Below are 16,629 nucleotides of genomic sequence, written 5' to 3'. Positions count from 1 at the left end.
TTTTTTTAATTTAATTTTTAATTTTGCCACCCTGAACTAAAATCTTAACTCCGCCACTAGAGATGGTTATTTAATAAACCATGTGAGTGTACACACAAAAATGTAAAAATTAGAAATATATAAATACGTATATAGAGTGAGTAAGTTTTGTTAATATTATATTGTGGGCAAAGAATGGTGTTTCTTTTTGTAGAACTTTTGCTCCGTGGAGTAGTGCAAACTCGAGCTTATAACATATGTGATGGGTTGTTGTATCCTTGGTTAGCATGCTAGTGACTTGTTCTTCTTTTCTTTTTTCTTTTTTTTTTCTTTTTTTTTTTTTCTTTTTTTCCTTTTTTTTGATAAGGCTAGTGACTTGTTCTTAGGTGGCCGTTTTGTTTTGCTTATGGCTGAATTGGGTCATTGGGCCCTTTTGAATCTTCCACGTTTGTAGGGTGAAACCCATAAGGGTCTTTTTTGTCCGTGAATTGGGCTTTTAGCATTCAGCCGCAAGAGGCTCCTTTCATCTGTAAAGAGATCTAGGCCTCAATAGCCTGATCTTGCTTCCTCCGTAGATTTGAGCCTTTTATGCCTAATTTAGTCTCTATCAAATACTTTCTGCCTGCCAGTCAGATTAGTTGAGTTCAAACATTCTGCCAAGCCCAATGCTTGTGAAGTTCAATCAGAAGTCCATGAACAAATTATAGTTTTGTAAAGTACCCTCCATATCTTCCAAGATTAATCACAATAATTTGTTTTTCCCACTAACTTTTGGACACCATATCTGTATGATAGTTCTTGTCCAAGCTAATCATGTACTGTTCAGTGAAAATCTCTTGGTGTTTGAGTAAATGAGATGAAATAAAAGTTATCTAGACCTTGAAATAAGCAAATAAAAGAAACAAGGCTAATCTTTATGCTGAAAATTGGTGAAAAGACGATGTAATCCAATTTATATTACATCTTCCTATCAATTAATTATCAAGCCTCATATGTATAAATACACCCAAAAGTAAAACTAAACGGATGAACAAAACCTCTTGCAAGGTTATTTCCATAATGAAAAATTAACACTACTTGAATTCAAGAATGAAATTACATTCCCAATTTGGGTGTGGAAAGAATGACCTAGCCTCAAGCTGTTAAAAACCTATCTAGAGTTGTCATTCACGATACTATTCACACAAAAAAAAAAAACAGTTAAAATAATTAAAGACAACAGAGAAGAAAATCAATTTAGGAAAAGAACCAACTAATAATTGGTGTGAGTACCAATAACAGTTAAAGCTGTTTTAACTGGTGGCATCTTCTACTGCATTACCCCAGAAAGATCATCAAAAACTGTTTTCATGTCAGGCCTCTCAGGTGCAGGAAGGATGCACCTTAGAGCCACATGTAGCATATGATCAAGAACTCTAGGAGGGTGCTCCACTTTGCTCCTGTCAAGAATCAGCCTGTCAAAGCACTCAACAGAACGATTTTCTCTTGCCAATAACCTCACCCAGTCAGTTAGACCAACCACAGCTGGGATCCCAGAGACTACCTGCCCAGAACTTTTACCAGTCAGAAGCTCTAACAAGATAACTCCAAATGCATAGACGTCACTCTTTAATGATGGGCTCGGTTTACTTGAGCTAGCAAACTCAGGAGGGAGATAGCCAAGGGCACCTGCATTTAGAACTTGCTCAGCTGTTCCTGCTGGAGTCAATATTCGATGTAGACTGTAATCAGTGAGGAGTACATTTAGATTAGGAGTTTCCAATAAAATGTTTGTGGATTTGAGGTTTCCATGGGGTATTGCTTTCTCGTTATGTAGGAAGTTCAGACATTGAGCCACATCTACAGCAACCTGAAGCCGTTCACCAAGGGACAAGGGTGACAGTTTTCTTGGCTCCACCTCTGTGGAAGATATTAAAGGCATGCAACATAATTTTCTATCAAATACAGGAATAATAAAGCCCGAATAAGTAACTTGAATAGAAATTTAGGAAAATGTATTCTCTATAATCAGTAGTCAGTCCTTTTTGCAGTCATCATGAGTGGTTCTATCAAATCATAGGTTTTTTTCCAACAAAAAAATTGGCAGGAGTCAACTAAGGATACTGGCTCTGTACATGCTTTATGCAAATTAAGTGCCAAATGCCAATAGCAGATGTTAACTTAGAAAAGCCTTAGGGCCCAAGTTATGGCAGGTGCCAAGTTATTGTGATTGCCATAATGTTTAATTGATTCCATACTTGTAAAGAATTACGTTATTGGGATATACATGAATGGATTAATTGAATCAATGTTAGGTTTCTAAAGTTTGTCAACAACTTTGATTTAAGGATTAAATAAGTTGTGCAAGACCATAGAAATATAGTGCATGGAAATAAATTTTTTTTTTTTTAAAAAAAAGAAAAAAAAAAAGGTAAAATAAGTACCAAAAAATTCCCTATGTACACACAAATCCAAACCACAATTTGAAATAAACATAACAAGAGCAAGTAGAGTTTAATGTGACTTCACGAAATCCAAGAATTCAAAATCTCCAAATTGATATTTCTAATGTTTCATCTTCTTTTTTTTTTTTTTTTTTTTCCATTTTTTGAATAAAGGAAATCCACTTACTGTGGTTTAGTTACTTACATTCAAAATTCTCTAAAAAATACGTTCCTACCATGGTATAAAAAATACGTTCCCACCATGGTATAACATATTAAAGGGCTGACTAAATGGACTCTGTGTTTCAATTCCAACTCCTTTTTATTAATTAATTGAGGAAGATGAGCTAATGAAGGCCTTGTCCCAAGCCCATTTCAAAAAGAGTATTCTAATTCCATCTCTTGATTCATCTGCTAATATATGTGTACAACTAAATTGTGAATGCCCTGTAACGTATACCCAAACTTAGGGTTGCATAGTTTACCACTGCTTCCTAGGACAAAAGTGCAAATATGGTTGGAGTCATCTGACTAGATAATTTATTGCCAACTGTCAAGGAAAGTCTCTTAGCTACATTAATCCCATAAAGAATACCTAATAGTAGAAAATAACTAATAAATAATTGATAAAATTAAGGAAAGAAAAGAGAATAAGACCATCATGGACATAGATCAGGTCTCATAGGATTGCCAGCCCAGATCCAGTGCAAGTGGCATAAAAATTCTGTCCCAGCTTTTGGATCTAATTGGCTGAGCACCAATCAGATTCCACAGTATCAACCATCAGAGAAATTCCTCATTTCAAGAAGAGATTCACCCGAAGGATATATAGGCTATAAATTTAAGGCAGCTTTGAGCTTACCATATTTCAGTATAGGCTATAAAAGGTGTGTCCATTGACTTGATATCCTATGAATTGAATTTCTAAAGTGAAAGAGTTCAAAAGATTCTAGAATGCATGTCTACCATTAAGAAGAAAGAAAGAATCTTACCATGAAGATGTATTGCCAGAGACTGTGCATTGATATAATTTGATATTATCAGTTTCTCATGCTCCTTTGGGCCCCAGTAGTAACCCTGCACAGAAACTAAATTTGGATGTTTGATGTTCCCAAGTTTCTTCACTTCCCTTGAAAATTCCTTCCTTCCTTTCACTATTCCCTCCCTTAACCATTTAACAGCCAATATATGACCAGTGTCAAGTGTAGCTTTGTACAATGTTCCATGACAACTCTTTCCAATGGCTTCTGCTGGAGCACGAAAAAGTTCTTCTGCTTTAAATAGAAAGGAACTATCAAAGAGATGTAAATCCCCAGCTAATTTATCTGGAGAACAAACTTTGAGCATGCCAGGATTATCAGGTAGTTGTTGGTTGTTAGAAGGTGATGGATTTGAAGATGAAAAGAGAGACATAGGAGAAGATACTCCTGCCTCATATTTTACTGATTCTGGATGCCCAAGATTTTTAGGCTTCTTTACAACTGATGAAGTGTCACCAGCAACATGTGCAGATCCCAGTTGGGATGATGATAATGTGTCTTGATCAAATCTAAATGAACCTAATGATGGGTCCACATTTTTGTTGGTTCCTGATCTATGAGAAATGGAGGAACTCCCTTGTGCAACACTTTTCTTTGCACCATTTTCTAATGAACTGTTTCCCCTATATTCCTGCCAGTGGGTTCTACAATATATCAATATGCACATAAGAGATATCACAGCAGTGCCACCAACCAAACCTGCAATCAGGGCAATTCTAACAGCAGTTGTCATATGAGACCTGTGTTCCCTTGGAGTCAAGTTGGGAATACCATTCGGAGGTGATGGTGAATAAGGAAAAATGAGCAAGGAATTTCCTGGATGGAATGCTGACTCAGGGAACCGTCTTAAGTTTTCAGGTACAAGACCAGAGAAATTATTAAATGACACATTGAATGCATTCAATTTATCTGTAAGGTCATCAGGGATGCTACCATCTAAGTTGTTTTTAGATAAATCAAGATATTCCAAGTTTTTAAACTTACTTATCCCTGGGGGCAAATGGCCACTCAATGAGTTTTTGGACAGATCAAGAGACACCAGGCTCAAATCTTCCACAGAACCTATTGAAGTAATATTTCCAATTTCTTCAAGAGGTATTGATCCAGAAAATTTGTTGCCTGATAAGTTAAGGCTAGCCAAATTGGTTAAAGTGAACAAGCTTGGAAGGAGGGCTCCATTAAGCTGGTTGAGGCTAAGATCAATCACTTTTAGTTCTGGGTAAGTACCCAATACTGGAGGGAGATCACCCACTAACAAGTTGTTAGATATCTCAAGCGAATTCAGCCTCAAAAATTGAGAAGTTTGGTTCGGAAAGTTTCCTGTCAATGAGTTTGAGCTTAACTGAATAACTTCAACATAATTACCCCAACTTTGGATTCTGGACAAGTTGCCTGAGAGCATATTATTACTCAGATCTACGATGGCACAGTGGCCTACCATGGCAGGTAAGGATCCGGTCAGTTTGTTTGAAGATAAATTAAGCTTCTTTAAATTTGCAGAGGTGATACTTCCCACTGGACCTGCCATGAATGTAAATTCTTCTTAAACTACAAAGGAAAATGGAAGAAATGGAGTATTGGAATAAGAACTTATTAGTTGCCAGCTATATATACTGGATAAAAACCAACAAAGAATGACACATTTTACAGCAGAAGAAATTCTCTCCTGAACAGTTAAACAGATCATTGCAATGGGATTTATCACACAGTATACATCTAAAAAGGGTATTGGAGTACATCATCAAGCAATGTAAAAGAAGCTATTATAACACGAGAATATGAGCATTGAACATATTTAAAGTACTGACTGGTATTGATGATGAACTTCTTATGATCTAAATTCTAAGATAGAAATATTATTAAGAATTTGAGCATCAGCAGCGATTTTTTTTATGAAATCATTAATTGACTAATCCCTTTTTTCCCTTAATTTTATGTTCCAACAAAACAGTTTATGTTCTTATTTTGATCACCATTAAACAGTTTATGTTCTTATTTTGATCACCATTAAAATTCTTACTCTAAGGCCAAATTCTTGCCAAATCACTACTGAGATTAATCTAATCCTACACCCATTTTTAAAAAATGAAGAATAACATTCTCTTTTACCTCTGTAACCATCCCATCGAAACTTCACCAAAAAGTTAAATGACTGAGGTCATACACAGATCAACCTCAGTGCAGAATTTGGTGTAGATAAACACAAAGTCACAATAAGGTACAAAACCTAATACACAAGACTTAAAATTGGATTGACATGAATCATACCATTCCCATTTATCTTCTCTGTTATATATGCTTTTCCTATACATGTTGCAATGCCATTTTCATAAAAAAGGAAAGGATTGACATAGACTGTGTTACTTTTATATAACTCATAGTTTCATTTAATAGAATAATGAAGCTCACTTAAGGTTTCCTGATTGGAACTTGAACATATATACAACTACATATTCCCATTAAACCACTTTACTAGGATCTTCCATTTATGCATATGTACAGAATTGCATTTTACAAGCTCACTTTTCCACCAAACAAGTGGGGCCTTCATTAGACATCACTCCAGGAGCTGAGGAGTTTAAGAGGTTTCTAAGGTGCACTTTCCAAGAAAACCAAGTTGTATAAAGACTACCAAATTTTCAAATTTACTAGCGATTCATTTAGATATAGAATAAGCATCATATTTTAATATCAACATAAAGACATAAAACATTAAAATAAATTTCACCATATTTTCTCATTCTATTCTTAGCTTTCTATTAGTGTTAGTGAGTACTTGATACTAATGGTCTACTTTCTAAAAAGGTTAAAAGTTTTTGAGAATGGATTGTTTCTAAAGCCCAGTTGTTCATGGTGACCCGCAACTGTTAATTTCATCAGTTCCAATTTGGTTAATTATTGTTGGGTGTGACTCCCACCTAGAGGCTCTTTCCTCATTAGATGAAGAGTTCAGTTCTAGCATGCTTTCACAAGTAAAGATGGATCAATAGAAAACATCATTAGTAAGTGTGAAAAATAATAAAAGGTGTTTTATTTTATCAAAACAGCTGATGTTTTATAGTAGAATTGTAAATGCCTCTTTGATAATTTTTTGATCACCTCTTACCACGTAATTATTTGATACTTCAGAGAATGCCATAGCTGATGTTCAGCCAAAAGCTTAAACACTTTTAATCCCTAGAGTTTAGCACACAAGCAATCCTAGGAAGTTTAAAGTGATTGTTTTTAGTCCCTTAGATGATGTGGCTAAACTAAAACCTAAATAAGCCATCACTCCAATAGACACATTAGGGGGTAAAAAGTGATCACTTTAAGTTTGTTAGGAACTAAATGCAATCACTTTAAACTTCCGGGACTAATATTGCTCACTGACAAGTTTAGAGACCCAAAAGTGTCTTTTGGCCTTAGCCAAATGCACTGACATTACTAGCAGAATAAAATGCATATAATCTACAGGAACATAAAACGCGTGAAAATAGTTTGATCTTTGAAGCATACTAGTCATCATATAACACAAGAAAGTTGTTTGAAGGATACTCATCATTTTGGCTATAAATAAATAAGAAAGTACACTCTACATGACGTTGTATCATTGTATGCCAAATTGTAATCTAAATACCTTTACAAAAAAGCTAGAGTAAAGTGTTTAAATAAAGATACCTTGGAGCTGGTTAAGACTAAGATCCAACTCAGACAAGACCATTGAACTCTCCTGGATAAGAGCTTCAGGTAGAGAGCCTGTAAATTGGTTGCTTCCAAGGCGAAGAACACGTAGAGAGACCACAAAACTGAAGGAAGGTACAGACCCCACAAGCTGATTATGACTAGCATCAAACACCTCTAAACTATCCAAAAATGACAATCCATCATGAGCAAATGGCTCACCAACCAAGGAATTGTGGCTAATATTCAAATACTGAATGGAGGAGACGAAAGAGGTGCTCCCAAGTCCCAGATCCAATGAACCAGAAAACTGATTGCTACTTAGGTCCACATGGACCACACTACCTATTTGGGACAAAAGCTGCATTATATCCCCAGAAAAGCCATTTGCTTGCAAATCTAAATACTTCAACTTTTCTAGTTTGCCAAAACCAGCCCCAGCTTTGCCTTCAAATTGGTTTGAAGAAAGATTCAAATACACCAAGTTGTTCAAATTGAACAATGCAGAGGGTATTGACCCTCGAAACATATTGCCTGAAACATCCAAATATTGAAGGGACTGAATTGAACCAATCATGGAAATAGTCCCTGTGAACTGGTTGTTGGAAATGGACAAGTTGGTAAGCATACCAAGGCCAGAGATAGCTGAGAAGCTAAACTCACCCACCAGACCCACACCATTGAGAGTAATTGATGTCACATGGTTATCACTACTGCAAGTAATCCCATACCAATTTAGAGGGCACCCATTAGAATCCGAGGACTTAGAAATCCATGAAGCAAGCACTTTTCCAGATGGGTCTTTTACAAAGCCCTTCTTTAGCTCCAACAGTGCTGCCAAATCTGATTGTCCAGAGGCAACTACTACCCACAGCAATATTATCAAACAGATTACCTGCATTCCTTGATTACACAAAAACCCAACTCTCAAAAACTTCAAAAAGAGAAAAACAACAAGGAATTGAAGGAAAATGAAAGAAGGGAATGATACATAATCAATACCAGCATCAATAATGAGTAAAAAGCTCAATAAAAGCTGCTCTCTTTCACTGAGATAAAACAAAAACAAAAACAAAAAAGGAGCTAAGAAAGTAGTCAAAGTACTAATAAATCTGAGTTATTAAGCTTTGCAAAATGGGAGGAACAATGTGGGGTTGGAAATTGGAGGCAGAGAATAGTTAGTAGAGAGTGTAGCCACTATAAATGTCTTACTATAAATTATATAGCCAGTGGCAGTGGCACTGAACAGTGAGCTATGAGAGAGAGTGACGAGTGAGAGTGAGTGAGGCAATGGACATTAAGATTGGAATGGTCGGTAGTTGGCAATGGCAATGGTAGCTGATCTGTTTTTTTTTTTTTTTTTTTTTTTGAAGATAGCTGATCTGTTATTATTTTATTTTAAGGTATTTGGATTTTGCAGGTATTAAATACAGCTTCACTTTGGGGGAACACTTCTGTGGTTGTGGACTCTTGACTGTTGAGTTAGAGTGTGGATGTGGACTGTGGAGTACATGAATTTTTCCACAGACATCGAGCACCTCTCCCAATGCATTAGGCACTGTGGGCCTGGGTTAGTTAAGGGGAGGAGTAGACTGGACAGGCTGACATCTCTAAGGTCTCTCTCCTGTGCTTCCGGTCATCCAATCAAGAACGCAGCTAGGATTTCGATCAATAAATACACTCAAACTCAGATGTTTAAAAAATTTGTTATAGTCAAAACCTTCGTATTGTACCTCTAGATTAGCCCAAAGAAAACTATGTATTTTATTCAAGCTTATTATATTGTTGCTCCATGTTTATTATATTGTAGCTTTAGAATAATATGTATGTATGTAGGTATATATGTGTGTGTTTTATTCCAAGTCTTTTTGGAGAACTTCATCAAACACTTAAGCTGTAATTATCTTATGTTAATATTTTAAGATAAATTTCATAAATCATTTAGAACCCAAATAGAAACCCACAAAAAGAATCAAAATTTAATGAAAATTTGAATAAAGAAAGTGTACTTTTTGTAAAAGCATGAAAGTATTGAACAAAAATGAAGTATGAAAATTCAAAACCAAGCTTTATATATTTATATTTTGTCTTTTCTCATTAGGCCAGAGGGGGTCATTGCCCCCCTTGGTTCAAGCATAGCTTTGTCCTAGTATCCAATACACATATACCACTTCAACGTTTGTTGAGGTCATCGTTTTAAAAACCGAAAAGGACTCAATTTTCGGTTTTTATTTGTTGATCCATCGATTCCGGCCATTTTTATCATACTGGTTTAGGGTATGGTTCCAGTTGAACAGTCCAATCCAATTTCCTTTTACAATATTCAGCAAAAAAATTGAAAAAGAAAATTTATTTTTATCCGTCATGTAAAAATTTGAATTTATGACATTCATTACATGATAATTATTTATTATTATTATACAAGAATACAATTAACTTTTATTATTGCTCTCTATATAAAAGAGAAGTAATAAAAAAAATAAAAAGTAAAAAAAAGAAAGTATATTGGGTATTAGAGTTGCCTATGCTTAGTTTAAAATTCTTACGAGTTTTAATATTACTAATAATTAGCTTATTAGGTGTTGGATATAATCGTGCTCTTCTTCGTAGTTTATCGGTTAGAGTCAGATGAGTCATGTTGAAGAGAATAATATGAGATGCCTTTATCCATTTCTAACCAAAAGCAAAAAAACAAAAGAGAGGTACCTTTTATTTTCGAAGATTACAAAATGATTAAAGATCAATAGTTTAGCAAATCAACTCCTGCTCCCCACCCTCGCCTGAAGGGTAACGCAATCGTGGTGGGTGCCACAGAGGACACGGGATGAAGTTGACAGGACAGGTAGATGGAAAGACCATCTTGGCCTAGTAAAGATTATAACAGCAAACTATATTTTACCATACTTTTACAAATTATTACTAAAATAAAATTTTACTAATTTTCATTTGGACTCATTATTATTGATATTATTTTTTCACTTACCAATAATTATTCACTTAATAATATTATAACCGTAAATCATTTTACAATATTTTTACAAACTATTATTATGACATATTTTTACTAGTTTTTATTTAGACTCACCATTGACTGATTTCATTTTTTCTCTTACTAATAACTACTCATCATATTAATAGTTTGTAAAAAAAAAAAATTATAACTCTTCTATTTTCCTTTTTTAAGTATGAGACAGCTGAGGCAATTAGAAAATGTTCTATCCCATTAGTGCCAAAAGGAGGGACAAAATTGGCATGGGGCACTGAAAAATTTGACAGTTAGCCATTGTATTGGAATGCTGAAATACATGATAATACAAGCTTTAGTGTAATAGAAATAGAATGCATAAGAGGTTGAAGAAAAATTTCTTTTGGACCGTATATTTTGTGTCACAATTTTTAATGAACGTGTCATGTTGTAAGTACTAAGTATTGACTAGTTGAAAAAAAAGGGTGATGAGTGTATGTGAAAATGATGAGCAATTAGTTACAGTCTTTCACATAAAATATTTGTGAAAAATAGTGTGGTAAAAGGTGTGGTCCTAAAATTACTTAAGGTTGAAGGTGTTATTATAGAGAGTTACGTCCAGGTTCTTCCACTTAAAGAAAGAATTACAACCCTCTACGGTCGCATCATCCAAAAAAAATAGACTCCTAGATAAATTCTTAAAACTTTCCTTCTTGCGTGTCTCTTGACTAAATGAAAAACTCTCTCTCTCTCTCTCTCTCTCTCTCTCTCTCTCTCTCTCTCAAGATTCTTTATTTTCTCACTTTGCTAAATTTAATATCCAATATTCACAAATTCTCTTTGATTTGTTTTCACATAATCCTCGGAGAAAACCTGAAACTTATTGTATATCTCCTTATATTACCTCCTAAGTAAAAATCTTTTTTTCTTCTTTCTTTTTTTACCTCTATTGATTTCATCTCCACATATGGGAGGACTCTTAAGCCAAAACCAACAAACTCTTTGCTACTCTATCTAAACATATAAAACTCGAACTATATTCCTTAGTGGACAAGGAATATCAATTTTTTTTTTTTTTTAGGAATATCAATTTTTTTTTATCAATGAATAGACTTTCCTTCCATGCAAAAGAAACCCAAAGATGACCACGTCACCAAGAAAGCACAAACAAGCAACTTGATTTCAGAGTAGCGTACACTTAGCACTATTGGCAAGACACCAAGGGTTGTAAAGTTTAGGTGAAAAACATATTTGAAAAAATTTATTTAGGGTGTAACAAATTAATCTTTCTAAATTACAACAATAACAAATTAAATTATAAGATTTAAAAATATAAATAAATTAAATACTCGACACATATTAAACCCAAATATAATATCATTCCACTTAAATGGATTTATTACTTTTTGAAATCTTATTATTTAACTTACTACTTATAAAACTATAGGAATTAGGAACTAATTTGTTACCCCCTAAATTATAATATTAAAAATGAATTTTTCTCAAACATAATTATAGTCTTCCCGTATGTAGCAGAGGCAATGCCACAATGGTTCTTGAAGGAGTTATATTGAGGGGTATGATTGAGATGAGCAACTCCACTAAAAATATTTCACAGTTTGTGTTTGAGACTAGCTTATTTACTTTTTAGTTTTTATGTATTGATTTAAAGCCTCATTTTTTTTTTCTTACCTTTTCTCATATTTTTAAAGTATAAGTATACTTTATTACATTTCCAACAAAAGCTTTTAACAAATATTTTAAAAATAAAAAAATTGTTTCCTAAATGTGTTCGCATGAAGGTGGTATCTCATGTTTTGATGGATGCAGCACAAATATAAGATCCTTTTTTCTTAAGGTTGATGACAAATGGGCTCTTAGGTGTAAGTACAGTGGGCTCTTACTTCCACGGGCTTTACCTGAGGCTGTAAAGAGGTCCATTGAACTTTTATATTGTTTTGGGCCTTCAATAATATAAATTTCCCTTTTACTAAGCACCCACCAGAAAAAAAAAAAAATTAAATAAATAAAATAAAATAAAAATATTTCATGTTGATTCAAGTTCACTGTCAGCGTATTCAAATACATACAATTAAAATACATCAGAAAATTTCTATCGTTTGTCTCAAAAAAAAAAAAAAAATCAGAAAATGGTTTTAATTTTTATCAACTTTGACGCCATATAGAATAGAAGTTGATGAAGGAAGCTTATATTTGTTAATATTTTTTTAATTAAAATATTACAATCAATAATTAGAAATGTTATATTTTATTAAAAAATAAATTCTACAGTATTAATGTGTGAGAGAGAGAGAGAGAGAGAGAGGGTTTTGAGATATTTATTTATTTATTGAGTTATTATGTGGGTTGGGAATAATTATTGGCCAGTTTCTGGGAAGTTGTTTGAACTAGTGAATTATGCTTAAAAAGGATTTTTTTTTTTTTTTTTGGAATAAGCAAATGGAATAAAACCCAATTTATTATTATTCCTGCATACTAATTATTTCTTATAAAATACCATATATAAAATATATAGCATTAAAATAAATCGTCAGCAAGGTCACAGTCTTGCACTGTTAGGTGGGAGGCTTAATCGGGTCATGAATTATGAGCCAAAATACATTATAAAATATATTGAGCAAAGGTCACAAAGTGACAACCAGATCATCCACTCCTAATTTAAACACATGCTGCAAAGTCAGCCAAATATATAACTTATCTGGAGCTAGTCTTCCACGAAATGATTGCCACTTTTTTAATCAAAGACATGCCCACATGTTTCTAGATCTAATACAAAGCTAAAGTCTTCTTAAAACGAGCCTATTATGAGTTTACTTTTTTTTTTTTTTTACTTACAATAATAAAGAATATATGAATAAATTATAAAATCTCTAGATTGGAATATCATGTATGTGAATATATATATATATATATATATATATATATATATATATATTGTTGGGAAATTAGAGAGAACAATGGAAGAAGAAGAATAGAATAAAGTCTGTTTAGACTTTAGAGACACAATGGTTTTTTTTTCAAAGACAATATATGTCTCCATTCAAACCATTTACTAAAGAGTTACAAGCAAATCATTTTCAGGATAAAATCTAGTTCGAATTCTATGGATGGTAATTCTTAAGGAATCTGAATGTGATCGTATAAATAATCAATGAATGAAGAGACACCAATAAAAAGGAACATTGAATAGACACAACATTGAAAACTCTATTAAAACGGTTACTAGACATTAAAAACAATTAACTCTCACTTAGGTACCTTTTTTTTTTAACAAAATTCTAAAATGAGTTATTCTAGTGACAAACGGTCACAAGACTCACAACTATCCATTTTACAACTCACAATCAATTATATCAAATATATTGTGAAAATGGGTGTAAAATTGATTGTGGTCCTAATTTTTTTTTTTCTTGAATTCTGTCCACAATCTCGCTTGGGCGAATTGCCTTTTCCTCAGGCAACTATTCAATATATATGAGAGGAAAAAAAAAAAAAAAACCCTTAGATAGAAATTTCATTTCTGTTTTGCTTGTAATTTCCCTCAAGTGATCATTGATCATTCAAGTGAATTACTTTTTGCTTAAGTGGATATTTAAGAAACACTCTTCTTCATTATTCCACTTTCAAAACGAGATTACCACATATATTACAATGTGTAAATATATATACACATACTACTCCTTACTTAGTGGGATTACCACATTTGTGTCTTTTGAATCTCGTCTTTCTAACCATTCTTCTTAATGAGTTAGTAGTTAAATGCCACATAAACTCAAAACGACATAGTAAACTAGTATTGTACTATTCTTCTTAATCCATATAATTCACTTTATAAATTATTTTCATGTTTTCCTACTTTCCTCTAGTCTCTCTTCTATATTTCTCTCTCCAATATCCAATCTTTTTCTCCTCCACCAGGACCACCACCACAACCCACTACTTAATCCCATGCCACCAAAATTATCAAAAGATGAAGAGGAGGAACTTGGCCAATATTCTAACCCATTGTTTACCACCAAAATACATGGTTGCTACGATAATTGTATAAATTTACAATGACACTATTCATTTTACATTTAATTTTTTATTTCTTTTTTACATATCTCAATGATGAATGATAATTGTTGATTTGTTGTGTCACTATCATTATGTGTGAAAAAAGAAAAATAATTAAAAAAATAAACAAAAATTGATGTTTTAATGAAATATAGTGTAAAATATATAATTTGATATGTTAGTGTTTTAAAAAGTGAGGATGTAAATTTTTTTTTTAAAAGTAGATTCTTATCCTAAAATAGATAGAATTTTTGTTCGAACTGATGTAAATGCTCTATGGATCATGTTTTTTTTGTTCTTATATTTATTATTATGTCCTGGGTCATGCCTTTTTTTAACATCAAATTTTTTTTTAAAAAAATTAAGATATTTTTAAGACACTTATTTTATTTAACTCGATAATTAGGGAATAGGATGGGATGGGTTTTTGTTTTGTGAAAAAGTGTTGGTGTAGGTGAAGTGAGTGCGGTCTGAGGGTTGGGTTGGGGTTAAGGACACAGAGGGAGGTGAGCTTTTTTTTTTTTTTTTTATTTTTAAGCAATCAATGCTAATTAATTGCTTTAAAATTTCTGTTTCTTAGTTGAAATTTTTTTTTTTTTTTGGTATTACTGTATCTTTCTTAGTTTGAATTGATTTTTGCTTATTTTGATAATTTTTGTGTGGGGACTATCGAGTATCGATTGTATTTATGGTTGTTGATGACCAAAGTTTTGCAGATTGATATATTTGGACCGTAAGAAAATGGTGGAAAGAAAAATATTTGGATTTTAGTGAAACGTTGCAATTTTTTAAAGTTTTGTAGGCTATTTAATTGGGGCTCAAATTGACATAACATAATATGATTGGACTTTTAGTTTTTGCTGAATGGTTTGATTGATTGGACTTCTAACATAGAAGACAAGTTTATGTGGAATTTAATGGTCACTTCTTGAAGGGAATAATAAAATATAAAATGCAACATAACTTCTACCATTTTTTTTTTTTTTTTTACTTCCATAGTTATAGGAGAGAAAGACTTGAAACTTGAATATTGAAAGATCAAGAGATGCCAATAAACTATGTAACATTATAAATAAAAACCTAAAATCCAATTTTTTAAAACTAAATAAATAAAATAAAAATAAAAATAAAAAAACCTAAATTTAAAAGGTACAATTTACACATTAGCCACCCTTCATATAATAGTAACAAAATAACCATGGATAAGAAGACCAAGAGAAGCGGCCATAAATGCCCAGAAGATAGATGTACGTTTGTTTTTAAGGCTGATTACAAGGAAGAAAATATAGCCGCCACCATTAACAATACGTTTCCTCATTATCTTTGATTATCCTTAACCTACAATTAGGATTTGTGTAATGTAATAATCACTTTTTCTATATTCAATCTTCTAGCATCTCAGTTTTAACTGTTTAAGATCTTCGTAATCAGAATCATTGTATATATACCATATTATTGTTTTAGGACTAATTTAACATTCAGTTAATGAACTAGACAGCTTACTTTGTCTATTGTGTGAAATTGATATTAGTTGGTACATTATTTCATAAATATTCCTTTAAGGTGCTAGAATAAATAAAAAATAAAAAAAAGTTGTAAGCAAGCTGTTATGGAATTAGATTTGTCAGATTTGGAATGATTCAGTGATAAGCAAAGCTTTTGCTTAGACGAATAAAAAGTTGAGTACGACTACAAATAAGCCTAATAATAATAATATTCAGCAGGAAAATAATAATATTATAAAAAGTTAGACATGAATATATGATAGAAATATTTGTCCAAGTTCATGATTATTTTTTTTAGGAAAATACTAGTTACAACCCACCTAATTGCACACATATTTACCCAAATGTAAAAACTACATTGAAAACGTAACTTAAAATGAATAAAATCACGATTTTTACTTGAAACAATTTTCATGTGCCTGTAAAGATGTGTGCAACAAGTAGCGTGTAATATTTCTTTTTAATTAAATCAAAACATCAATTAAATTGATTAATGGGTCATGTTAACGTCCTTAGGACATTTGTTAGGAGACCACTTTAAGAAAATTTTGATACTTTTTTTTATATGACCAAATCTCTTATTTAATAATTAGGAAAATTTTGATACTTTTTTATAGATATAGTTTCAACATATGACATTCGCTCTTAAATAATTGTTTTTTTTTTTTTTTTTTTATCATCATTTGACTAAATCTCTTATTTAACCATTATTCATTGACAATTATTCAACTATAAGAAACTTTACCAATTGAGCTAATTAGAACCCACAAAAATTTTAATAGCCTTTTTCATTAAAAAAAAATTTAAAAAATTGTAAAATAAAATAAACTCAATTTTTTCCCTTTTTTTATTAAAAAAATATTTCAATGTTGTTACATCACATCATCAGTTAATTTTTTTTTTTTTTCTTGATTACAAAATTATTTAGCCAAGAAACAGTAAAATATTAAGATCCCGATAGAGAAAAGTAAGGAAAC

General features: G+C 32.2%; 1 protein-coding gene across 5 annotated transcripts; it reads right to left on the bottom strand.

Annotated features, from left to right (window-relative positions):
- Window positions 1-1,006: 1,006 nt before the first annotated feature.
- On the bottom strand, window positions 1,007-8,712 carry LOC126725131 (probable inactive receptor kinase At5g10020). Of its 5 annotated transcripts, none has more exons than XM_050429688.1 (5): window positions 8,318-8,712; window positions 8,097-8,154; window positions 7,103-8,008; window positions 3,395-4,963; window positions 1,007-1,878 (listed from the first exon to the last, which is right to left on the bottom strand). In XM_050429688.1, exons 3-5 carry the CDS (start codon window positions 8,004-8,006, stop codon window positions 1,289-1,291), a joined length of 3,063 nt encoding a protein of 1,020 aa, XP_050285645.1. In that variant the 5' UTR covers window positions 8,007-8,008; window positions 8,097-8,154; window positions 8,318-8,712; the 3' UTR covers window positions 1,007-1,288. The 5 variants fall into 5 exon arrangements, with proteins under 5 accessions (XP_050285645.1, XP_050285625.1, XP_050285651.1 ...); XM_050429668.1 differs by having other exon boundaries at window positions 8,108-8,154; XM_050429694.1 differs by having other exon boundaries at window positions 7,103-8,000; window positions 8,108-8,154; window positions 8,318-8,710.
- Window positions 8,713-16,629: the final 7,917 nt, after the last annotated feature.

The sequence above is a fragment of the Quercus robur genome, chromosome 1, assembly GCF_932294415.1.
Source record: "Quercus robur chromosome 1, dhQueRobu3.1, whole genome shotgun sequence".
In the NCBI taxonomy this organism is placed as follows: Eukaryota; Viridiplantae; Streptophyta; class Magnoliopsida; order Fagales; family Fagaceae; genus Quercus; species Quercus robur.
Note: the sequence above shows the minus strand (reverse complement) of the source record. Positions and strands in the feature narration are given on the sequence as shown.

What these genes read in the sequence shown, in the direction of transcription:
- LOC126725131 (XM_050429676.1), bottom strand. Translation starts at nt 8,006, where the DNA reads ATGCAGGTAATCTGTTTGATAATATTGCTGTGGGTAGTAGTTGCCTCT. An exon ending in TAGTCTTAACCAGCTCCAAG is followed by an intron (nt 4,964 to 7,102) that starts GTATCTTTATTT and finishes CATTCATGGCAG; the next exon opens with GTCCAGTGGGAAGTATCACC. An exon ending in TCTGGCAATACATCTTCATG is followed by an intron (nt 1,879 to 3,394) that starts GTAAGATTCTTT and finishes TATCTTCCACAG; the next exon opens with AGGTGGAGCCAAGAAAACTG.